The sequence below is a fragment of the Corythoichthys intestinalis genome, chromosome 2 (assembly GCF_030265065.1).
Source record: "Corythoichthys intestinalis isolate RoL2023-P3 chromosome 2, ASM3026506v1, whole genome shotgun sequence".
In the NCBI taxonomy this organism is placed as follows: domain Eukaryota; kingdom Metazoa; phylum Chordata; class Actinopteri; order Syngnathiformes; family Syngnathidae; genus Corythoichthys; species Corythoichthys intestinalis.
The window spans coordinates 31,715,572-31,727,500 of NC_080396.1; the positions used below are offsets into that span (position 1 = coordinate 31,715,572).

The following is an 11,929-nucleotide window of genomic DNA, read 5'->3' on the forward strand; positions in this document are numbered from 1 at the left end:
AGACTTATATTTCTCTTATGTTAGCATTTCTTTGCCAAACCTGTTTTACCTTTTACGCGTATCTAAATCAGTGTAAACACTTGAAAAATGTCGTCAAACGTCTTCTTCATCTGCATGGCGTCCATGTATTTTGTCGTCGTGAATTTTTATAAATTTTATTATAGAACAACACGTTTAAACGTGTCTCATCATTGGCGTGTTGGTGTTTGAATTGCGCTGAACCTTGCAAACAATCCCCCGTTTGACATGAACTACACCGGAGCTATTTACCTGGCAAATAATTATTAAAAGACGGCGTTTACATATCGCCAGTAGCTGCAAATGCAATCCGAGACGGGGAGCCTTGTTTTCTCTGCATGTGTCACGTTGACACCACATTGTTTAACATGCTGGACTCATACGAGCGGATTAAACGACGAGCAGCAGGGTATCCAAATTGAAGCCACCCCACTCGTGTTTGCACACACCACAACTAAACGTTCCTCAGCTGGACTCAGAAAAAAGGGAAGAAGAGAAAATATTGAGCAGTTGAACACCATTCATTGAAATTTCTACAAAGACTCAATTTGAAGAACAGAGACGCTGAGTGTTTTTTTTTTCTCATTTATTTATTTCAAAGATAAAAGATCCCCCCCAATGTCTAGTAAAATCACCCCCAAATTGAAAGCACATTGCTCATCAAAAATAATACGAGTGTACATAATCGTATAGCTCAATTATTCAATGTGTTCTGTGAATTATTCATGAGCTAGTAAACTGTGTTAACAGACAAACAAACGGCAACCAAATTAGTAGCAGTGATACTTCATTCACACAATTTCACAATTGTAATAAGGGAATACAAAAAAAAAAAAAAAAAAAAAAAAAAAAACCAGACAAGGACCTTCATCGATTAAATTTATTTTAAAATAACTAATAGTGTTGGAAATACATTTGAACTGCATGTTTGTTCCGACACTAGCATGTGCCTTCTTGCAAATTGGAACAAAGCCAAAGTAATCATTAAAAAAAATATGAATGTAACGATACATTCATATATATTTTTTAATGGCATCTGGTTTATGTTGACACATTTTAAGAATCATACCCTGCATAAAGTCCACGTATTTTCTTAGAATCGAATCTTACCTCTATAATATGTTGACAAAACAAAGAAACTGTCATCATCGATCAATTCGGCTCTTCAGTACCGCAGTCCTTTCAACGGACGAAGAAAGCTCAATGTTTTGAACTTGAATGGACAGAAATGGCCGCAAATATTGTCGAAGACATGTAGGCAGGCTGAAGAGCTGCTGTCTTTGTTTAGTAGGCTGTGGCCTCGCCGCCACGGCTGCCATTTGGCCACTGGGTGTCACTCTTGCTCCACCAAAGATGGCTCACCCTTCCCAACTTGACCGCGTTGACGTCACGTCAGTCTGGAGCATCAAGGCCACTTCCACGCCGCTATTGGTCTGAAAATCACATGACTACATCTCCTAGCATCCATAATGATGTTCCTGATATATTTTTTGCGCCCCCCTCCTCCCCAAAAGATGTCAGCATCCTACTGTCCTTATTCTCTCGGAAGGATCCACAAGCGGGGCTGAAAAAATGTCATGTCCCAATAGTAACTTCCTGATGGATTCCTTGATGGGCGGATCGTCATCGTACCGGAGTGACGCGTACTCCGCAGGGCCCGGGATGTTCATCCACGCCGCCCAGGACTACGGCTACTCCGGTGCGGGGAAAAGCACACTGCACGCCAAGACGGCCCCGTCCAAAGCGGCGGAAGAACTCCCCGCCGGTGATCTCCCGCTCGGCAGTTTCCACGACGGCCCCTACCTGCCTTCCCAGCTGGCCGCATGGAGCCCTCATGGCTCCAAGTCCGGGGGGGATTCGCAACCTGTTGCCCCGTGTTTACAAGCATGCGACGTCAAAGAGGAGGCGTTTTGTGGCCGCTATCCGGATGACAACAATCAGTGCAAGGACACAACAGAGCCGGCCGTCTACATCCGGCTGGGGGACAATAGCGGCCCCCAGGCGAGCGGTTCCTTCCAGGTGTACGAAGCCGAGAAGCGGCTTCACCCGCCCTCCGGCTTCTCGCTCGCCCGCTTGGCCGCGGCCGAACAGAGCTCGGGCAGCCAAGCGAGCCAGGTGGATGACGAGGGTCCGAACAGGAAACAGAAGGCCAAGAGTGACAGCTGCTCGGATGACTCGGATGGCGAAATCAAAGGTACACCCACACTTTACTGAATTGCACCCCTATAACGATTAAGTGCACAGATAGCCCAGTAATGCAGTCTTGAGCCTCCCACAGCCGCAGAAGTAGCCTGGGGCATTAACACCTTTGCATGCATGTGACAATGTGAGAAGATCATTTATCGTGATATAAACACACCACACACTGTCATTGTTTTACTATATTTTAAAACGTGTGTCATCATTTATTTACGCTTCCAAAATTGTGTTGTCACCATCAAGTATGGCATTTTTATTACGATCTACTGTTTTTAAAGAGGAAAAAAAAATACCACCGTGCTTAGGTTTATTTTTAAGACGAAAAAACTCATCTGCGGACAACATCTTGCAAGAATTCTTCTGGGAGATTTACTCAATTCACGCTTTGACACTGCGGCCACAACGAGTTGCAATGCTGTTTGACAAGATCATTGTGCCCTTAACGGTCATATTGTGAGAATGAATACGAGCAAAATCACATTTCGCAAATATTTTTGTTCATGAAGCTTGTAAATTTTCGCCGTTGATTCGAATTAATATATATCGTACTACTACTATCGTACCCCATTTCTCATGTGTGTAGGTCTGCGTGTGTGTCTGTTGTGTGTTAAATGTTTTGGTGGCGATAGTGTTCACAGTAGTAATTATTTTTAACCACTGTGGTGTGTGTGTGGGGGCGCGTGTGTGTACGCACATAATTGTTAGCACGCTTCTGTCAAGCATATCTCCCTTTTTTGGTATTTCTTTTTACTAGCCCCGCATTTGTTTTATTTTACTTTAAAGGAGACAGCAGCCTCGCACAACACTGTTGGCTCTTGTGCACCAAAGTCATAAACCTTAATAGGAGTCTGAGGTCCAACACCGACAGTAAAATAAGCACAATAAGGGCGCTTACGTTCCTCGTCGTAATTTCATCCAATTACACTCAAAACAGACTCGTTGTAGCAGGAACTATGTTCGCTGCTCAAAATAAGAACCCATCTCCAGGTATAGCTTCATTTAATTAGCATTAATATTATTATTGATTTAGATTTTCACTTGTACAGCCCCTCCTGGGACTGGAACAACAACACAACGGTAACATCAATTATAATAGATATAATAATTAATAGCGATATAGCAATAATAATGCTATATTCCCCCTCAAAATATATGCTTCAGTGGTTATGATGATGCTATACTCTGATGTTTTCTATATTTAAGGAAATTCATCTTTAAAACAAAATGAAAAGAATGATTATGGTTCCTTTGGAAAATGCTGGCAAATATTGAAGCTTAGATAGATGAATAGATAGTGGGATTGACATCCTTTATTAAGACTGTGAATGAAGTGAAAGCAAAGCAAGCGAGATATATTCAAATCAATCGGTACTTTGTTAATACATAATTAATCATGTAGGATGAAAAAACAATGCTCTTTCCAAATTAGTAGTGATGACAAACAGGTGGATTCATGGCTGTTTTGGCGCTTGTCTGTTTGGCAACCAGGAGCTGATGTCATTTTTTTGGTCCATGCGAGATATTTTCAAGACACTCCATATGTAATTTTAAAATGTAAGAAATTAGTGGTTTTTGAAGTGATGATTGTTTGAATATTCATCAGATGTTACAGAAATCTTCGTGGATTGATGGCTGGGTTGATGAATATGCTTTAGTCAACTCGTAAATTAATTAAAGGCATGATATATTAATCAACAGAAACCTATTTTTTCTTATTCAATACTTATTCATTTTTAACGTATTTTTAAAGGATTTAAAAAAAAAAAAGCCATTTCCAACATTGTTGCGTTGACAGACAAAGAGGCGGGAATTTAGCTGGACTGATATCATGTCTGGTTGAGAATCAGAACCTGTTATTATTTGTTCCTACATAATATTTTCAACACACTTCATATAATGTAATCATTTCTTTCTTTTTTTTTCTATCTTTTTTTTAATTAATTCGTGTTTTTCGAAGTGATACTTGCTAAAACTGAGTAATCCAGAAGATATAGATGACATGTTATATAACTTATAAGGTATAGAGCGTAAGTTCTTGATTTTGTTGCTGTTGTTTTTAACAAAATGTAAGACAGATGTTGAGCTACAGTGGACTGACTGTGGCCGTTTGTCTCCGTCTGGGGCAGATTCCACCGAAAAGACAACCGGAAACTGGCTGAAGGCCAAAAGCGGCCGGAAGAAGCGCTGCCCTTACACCAAGCACCAGACGCTGGAGCTGGAGAAAGAGTTCTTGTTCAACATGTATCTGTCTCGCGAGCGCCGCCTGGAGATCAGCCGGAGTATCAACCTGACCGACAGACAGGTCAAGATCTGGTTCCAGAACAGACGCATGAAGCTCAAGAAGCTCAGCAGGGAGAACCGCCATAGGGAGAATGGCGCCGTATATCACTACGTCTAACACACAAGCACATGTGCACGCACGCACACACCCACACACACACACACAGACACAAACATACACACACATGCACTCAGATGAACGCACATAATTCAATTGATCAAAAATCTGGACACACTTACACACAAGAGGCGTGCCTTAGGACAAATTCTTCAAAGCACTCAATGACTCACGATTTACGGAAAACAAAGAAGGAAAATTATTTTGGTTGAAAGAGACTCCGACGTAGCTTCGTGACGTCACGGCACAAAGCACGTCGAACCAACATGCAAAGGAGCAACGGGAGACAACTTGTTCCTGAAAAAAGAGTGCGAGAGGGAGGGAGAGAGAGAGAGAGGGAGAAAATAGAGGGTGAAAGAGAAAGAGAGAGCATCAGGCCACTTTTAATAGAAGCGAGAGACCATAACCTTGATTTAAATATTATCCAGGTGACCACAATAAGTCAAGGTCATAAAAATCTAATGTCAGCTTCGCCCCGGAAAGCGTTGGGGGTGGATTTTATGATGTGCAAATATAATGTGCCGCAGCAGTAAAGATGCGCTTAAAAAGGTGCGCGGAGGAGGGCGAAGCCGCACGAGGCTCACTCCATGCTGGCTGCAAAGTGCAAGAGACACACTTGGAGGATGCAGCCCTGCACTCAAAAGAAAGATGGAGGCGAAAGATAGAGGATGGATGGATGGATGAACGGATGGGGGGCGGGGGCCACGTCTGCACGTCAAGAAGCGCACGTGGAATGGAGCAAGCCAAGGTAGGACTTTTATTTGTCTTCATTTTTATGCAAAATGTTTTCATTTCCTGTTTTGGGCTGAGTGTGATTCATCTCTCAGTGGGTGTTTGGCGCTTGACAGCTGTGGAGACGTGCACGCCTCTGTGTGTATCTTCGTGTTGATACTTTACGATGATGGACTTGCTGAGTATCATATTTACCGCACATGCATGCAGGCTGGCTGAAAATGAAGGGGTGCTGCTGTGTGTATCGCAATGTATGCTTTGGATTATTTTGTGCAGTGAAGAAGGAAAGTGGCATATGTGTGTGTGTGTGTGTGTGTGTGTGTGTGGGTGTGTGTGCGGCGTATAAGCTCTTTTTGTTTGCTATACCCGCCTTTGTCTTTCAGTCACTGGCTTTTTGGGTGTTTGTTTCACTTCGTGGATTTTCTCCCTTTTATCACGCAGCTGAAGCGTGGTTTAGGTAGTTTCATGTTGTTGGGGTTATTATGGCTTCCTGACTCGGCAACAAGAAACTGCCTTGATTACGTCAGTTCGTCTTCATCAAGGGCACAATTCCATCCGAATGTCCTCTCAAAGGTCAACCAAAATGTTCAAGAAGAACGTAGAGAGTTGCAATGTGTGTTTTGTGTGTGTGTGTGTTTCTTTTTGTACCTTCGCTGTTGTTTTGTTGCACGGAGTCAACACGAGTTGTAAACAAAAGGCATCTTCCATTAAGGCGGAAGCGTGCGTGGCTGCTTGGATTGACGGACATTGAAAAAAATCAATATGTCTGAGGCTGTCAATTGAAGGCCCTGGTGTGGATGCTTCACGTGAGCGAAACATTGCTGGCAGAAAGCACGGCTGTATATTGCAATATTTACGTGAAGGTTTTTTTTTTTTTTTTTTTTCCCAACATTCCCACCTAACACTGGTGAGCATGGCAGTTGTTTGGTGTGTTTTTGCCTCTAAATGTGCGTTGTTGTTATTTAAATTAGATTTGATATATTTTGATATGAACACGTGGTAACATTATTTAATTGTAAAGTTCAGCCGATTTTGAAGAATAATACGAATACCAACAATAAAGGCGTTTTTTTTTTTTTATTATACTTGCTATACAGGCAGGAAGTGCTGTCACTTAGTCATCAATAATTTGCAAGAATATAGTGAATTTTTAAAAATAATATTTATCTGGTGGTTCACAAAGTAATATGAAATGTTCAAACTCAGGTCAATTACTTAAAACCACAGCTTTAACTCGAGTGTGTTTTATAATGATAACATGAAGTGCTGTATACGAACAATGCATTTACTCACCAGACCAGGCGGAGTGGCCCAAATGTCGTGGTTTTGAAAAGAAAACCAGCACAAAAACACTAATTTGTCACTTTTTTCCGCATAGGAAAAGAAACCAAAAAGCGCATTTACTCGTATGAATATGTCACGATTACTTGAATACAAAGAACACGTCAATGCTCTTTCCAAATCAATTTGATGACAGCTGTCTATTTACTTTGAAACTAATGCAATTTCTCTTAAGAGCAAATGATCTTCTGACTCTTTCTGACTGAATGTTATCACGAAGGCAGTCATGTGCACGGCCCGCTTGTTGTCCCTCCTCATATCCTGTGATTGCACTCAGATATAGTGAGTCCATGTGTAGGTGTCAGTTAAAATAAGGAAAATCATGTTGTGTTGTTTGTTGTTTTGTTTAGTTGCCTCTCATTCTTTCCTGTTGTGTCCCAAAAGTCCCCATGTGGGGGTGCAAGCAAGCAGGACAACAGTCTGGAATCCAAAGTCACTTTCATTCAGTGCCTTGAATAGTCGTCTTCTTGTGGAATGTATCAGTGACAAAGACTTTTACTGCGCCGCAAACAGTTCCCCCTAAAACCATATAAACATAAAGCCATTTCTTTTCACTTTGTAGTAGCGCACAGGAAGTCAAGCCCTCGGACGCTCACTTCCTTTTTGGGACACTTTAGCAGAGGTGTGACGGCAAGACGTACAGCAGGAAAATAACGATAAAGACATTCGAAACAAACATTGACGAATATAGCACGCATGCAGTGCTATATTCGTTCCTGAAAGTAGGGGAAAATGTTGACATAAATGAATTAAAATTTGTAAAGGCAAAAATATCAATGATTTTGTGCAGTGGTTTATAATTAATGATTTGGTGAAAGAAAAAAAACCTTAAATATTGCAACCATGCATTTCAGGCATATTTTGTAACAATGCAAAGAGCACTTTGGTAAATTAATTAATAATTAATTGCTGAATAACTTCGGTTTGGATGACAATAAGACAGGAGTCGTTCAGCGTGGCCAATATATTTGTGCTTGGAGATTTTTTTTAAAAATACGCAACATAGCGGGTCTTTGAGGACATAAACAAAATCGTTCTTCTGCTCTCCAGTCACAAGGAAGTTAAAATAAGCCCCACGTGACACGATCAAGTGAATCTTACTCACTTCACGACAGTCTCTTGTCTTATTTCACTCCTCAATGCACGCCCGATAAGTACAGATCTTGTCATGCACTTACGGTGCATTTATTTATCTTGAATCAGGACAACGAAAGCATCAGTTTTCCTTACTGGCTTTGTCACTTCCTACGAAAAAAAGCAGTGCATTCAAGCCAAGCTAAAATAACCTTGAAGTATCTTGGACGCTGATTTAATTTCGGCTTTACCCTATTTTCCATTATTTTTTCTTTCCCCCGCCCCTAATTTATCAAATTTGATAAACTGTTCTACGGAATATTACAAGACTCACGATCAGTGAAATTCATTTCCGATTAAATACTGCTTTAATTATTAGTATTCTTATTTTTTTTATGTATAAATTTCATTGCTAGACTGCAATATATGTTGGCACTGTATTGCAGCGTAGCTTGAATACTGCATTTGAAAGCTTGATATATTCATTTGAACGCGCTGTTTGGTGACAAGATGGATGACAAACGTGGCTTTTAATTTGCTATTCTATGTGGAGTATGTGACTTGTGCAAGTAGAGACAAGACTATATATAAGAAATGAAAATAGACACACTGCTGCGTCAGTAAGAAATATGAATATGAAACATTCTCTTGAATATTTGGCACCCTCGTGGAATTCATCAAAGAAATAAACAGTAAGGGATGCACAATATTTGATTTAATTGCAAATGGCATGTACAAAACCAAATATTAGCATGGTACTGAAATTCTAGTCAGATGGAAGAAAGTAATATGTGCAAGTATATCACATGACTCGTGAACACTTTCCAACTGGGCTTTAATGGCAGCAGCAGAATAAACAGACGTAGACCTTCAACCTGCAGGAAAAAAATCTTATTGAAGTGAAAAGAATTTCTAGTGAGTCCATCTGGTGAAACATTTGACTTGACGCTTTCTTGTCTGGCCTTTTACATTTCATGCTTGAATCTGAACTCCATAACACACAAATGCAAATATACAGAAAGGAAAATGACGCTATTTTTCCTTCCCGGCTCGTCATTGCTGTCACGTATAATGTTAACCTTTAATTTTTAATAACAATCAATATTTCATATTTTGCCTATATTGTGTTCATTTTTCCCCCACATTTTATTCATGCCAAATGCTCATGCTGTTTAACGAAGATTTGAACACAACATGCACGGCTCGTTTTGGCGTATGACATGACTGCGTTGAAATGAAATCCAATTGCTGTGCTGAAGTATTCTACTTGTGTTTGGAAAAACACCCTAGCACCAAATAATTTGCTTGCATGAAAATGTGAAACCAAAATAAGCTTTGGCTTTCATCGAGCCATGTAGCAAGAAGCAAAGCAGCTGAAAGCAGATCTTAAAGTTTGAGATTAAAAGTTAAATTTAAACTTAATGACACCGTTAGTCTAATTGCAGCCCGCATGCAGCGTGTTCGTTTACCAGCGTTGCAATGCAGGTCGTGTCTGGTAAGTGACAATATATTGCAGGATCAAATCAAAGCAGCCAAATTTACTATAATTTTTTTATTATTCCCCTTGTGAGAGCGTTTTCTTCTTAATTTAACCAAGCCCCTTTACTTCATTTTTGAATTGCAATGTATTCGCCCTATGAGTGTGTGTGCGTGTATTTCACATGTGTTCAAGTATAACGTTGCGTCGGTTTTTATGTCAAGAGAGGGACTTGGATGCTGGCTTATTAACGACACGTTTATGAACAATCAAATGGTCGTCGTTAAAATTTATTGACAGGCATTAAAATACGAACGGCCACTATGTGGTATAGCAGCACTAGTGGGCTGCCTGTCAACAATGTTGAGACCCTCTTCTCCGCTGCTATCTCCCATGACCCCAATTTTTGGAAATGTCCTTGTACCCTCTTGAAAGGATCGACGTGAACTTTATTGTTCTGCGAGAATTTCACTCGTCGTCTACACAACTGTAAACACAGCTTTCCTTGTAAAGAAATAGAAAACATGGCCTAATAGCTCCTAAAGAGAGGTGTTTGTGCAAAGAAAGACGTTCAAGTTGCAATATTATCCACTGCAGTAGTATCAAGCCAGATGAGTTTCCGCCCAGACAGAGATTGATGACGCCGTCAAATAGTGCCGGTCTCACTTTCATACGCAGCGTGCGCATGAATCTGCACTGCGACTGCACATAGATCCTCGACAAGCACTCCCGCGTCCTATTGGATTCCCCACTAAAACAAGCAGACACATTATTTGGTGTTCTACCTTCCAAGATGATCACAGTCTGCAGAAAAAGTTGATAAATCCCATTAAGGCGCAAGGCTATCCGGCGGTAAGTGGCGCATTGATCCGCCGTACAATTTTAATGGTGGTAAATACAGTCACGTGACGTGGGGGCAGCCAATCGGAAGCAGCGGAGCTCGGAGAAATAATTACCTGCCTTGATTGTCCTATGGCCAGATAAAAAAGTACACATACACCCCATATAATAATCGGATGCATGTAAACGAGTCTGGGAAGCTTCGACATGTCGACCACGGGGCCCATAAGTAATTATTATGTGGACTCCCTGATCAGCCATGACACCGACGAGGTCCTCGCAGCGGCGGCGGCGGCAGCGGCGGCGACTCGCTTCTCCGCTCCCGCCTCGCACCCTTCTGGTCCGCGTCCCGCGTCTCTGGTGCCGGACTGCGGGGACTACCCGTCATGCAGCTTCGCCGCCAAGCCACCGGTTTTCCCCACATCCTGGGCCCCGTCACAGTCTTCGGTTGTCTATCATCCGTACAGCCATCAAGCTCACTTGGGTGCGGACTCGCGTTACGTGCGCTCGTGGCTGGAGCCCATCTCGGGCGCGGTGCCTTTTCACGGCTACCCGGGCAACGGCAGGCACTACGGCTTGAAGCCCGACGCCTTCCCGGAGCACAGAGCTAGCGACTGCCTTGGGAGCGCTGGCCGGACCTACACGGATTATCTGTACTGCTCGTCGTCGGATGTACGGGACAAGACGCTGCAGAGCCTCCCGTCGCCCGAACCTGAGCTGCTGGCTGCGGGGAAACATAAAGAAGAGAAGCCCGAGCTCGACCCGAGTAAGTTCTAGCTCCTTTTACGGCAGGATCGGCATTTTGCTCGCAACGACATCGTTCGTAAATGGGAATTACACACTCGCCCCCCTTTCTAGTGTAGGCTTTAGGAACTATAAAAGACAAACGCTACTGCAGGGCTAATAATACTGGGGCAATAAAAACCTCACGGGGTTGTAAACATGCACAGAACCGCACACAAGCTTGTCACATTTTGTCACAGGCAAATCATATAAAATTTGTCTTTCTTACTTACTTTCTTTTTTTATTTTTTTTTATATATATTTCATTTTACAATTATTATTATTTCGGTAGCATTTGAGTTATGGCTGAACACAAAATATGGTTCATGTTTGGCCGTGACACTTTCAACCATTTTAGGCCCAACATTGAGCCAAAAATCAGGTTGTTTATCGCTCGTTAATATTCTCTCACATGCAACAAATATTGCAAGTTTATGCGTTGAATATTTTCACAAGATGTGAGGAACATCATTGGATGAGATTCGCCATGTAAAGGCTTGAGTGAACTAAGAGCTAAACTTTATGGCCCAATAAAGTGAAAAAGAGCATTGAGTATTTTACGATGGTGTTCCTCTCAAGTTAAGGGGACTTAAGCAAATCAGTTTATGCTTTGGTGGGGCCTTTGGAATATATTCATATTTTAAATAACGTAATGAGCCTACATGCAAATTGGGTCTTTTTTGTGTGTGTGTTTTTTTGTTGTTGCTGTAAATATAATCTGTTTTGATTTCAGATAATCCGGTGGCAAATTGGATCCACGCCCGCTCCACCAGGAAGAAACGCTGCCCTTACACCAAGTACCAGACTCTCGAACTAGAGAAGGAGTTCTTGTTCAATATGTACCTCACCAGGGACCGTCGCTATGAGGTGGCCCGGGTACTCAACCTGACTGAGAGGCAGGTTAAAATCTGGTTCCAGAACCGGCGGATGAAGATGAAGAAAATGAACAAAGAGAAGAGCGACAGCAAGGAACAATAATGTCGCACGCGACAACCCAACTGTCTTGAGCAGAACCACGATATATGGACAAAACCCATTCAGCCCTTCTCTTTATATTTATCATTTTC

General features: G+C 41.9%; 2 protein-coding genes across 4 annotated transcripts in view; both read left to right on the forward strand.

Moving 5' to 3' along the window:
- Window positions 1-1,542: 1,542 nt before the first annotated feature.
- LOC130905055 (homeobox protein Hox-C6a) overlaps window positions 1,543-11,929 on the forward strand; it is a 63,639-nt gene continuing 53,252 nt past the window's right edge. For 2 of the 3 annotated variants that reach the window (XM_057818064.1, XM_057818072.1), the window contains exons 1-2: window positions 1,543-2,212; window positions 4,344-5,363. In XM_057818064.1, the coding sequence (XP_057674047.1) occupies window positions 1,591-2,212; window positions 4,344-4,615 (894 nt within the window). In that variant the 5' untranslated portion in view covers window positions 1,543-1,590 and the 3' untranslated portion in view covers window positions 4,616-5,363. Of the gene's footprint in view, window positions 2,213-4,343; window positions 5,364-11,929 lie in introns of those variants that run through there. The other variant, XM_057818088.1, reaches the window with a different exon arrangement.
- Window positions 10,072-11,929, forward strand: part of hoxc9a (homeobox C9a) — a 2,159-nt gene continuing 301 nt past the window's right edge. Inside the window, exons 1-2 of the mRNA XM_057818119.1 lie at window positions 10,072-10,845; window positions 11,596-11,929. The exon at window positions 11,596-11,929 is cut by the window's right edge and continues 301 nt beyond it. Coding sequence (XP_057674102.1) covers window positions 10,287-10,845; window positions 11,596-11,840 — 804 coding nt within the window. The 5' untranslated portion in view covers window positions 10,072-10,286 and the 3' untranslated portion in view covers window positions 11,841-11,929. The remainder of the gene's footprint in view (window positions 10,846-11,595) is intronic.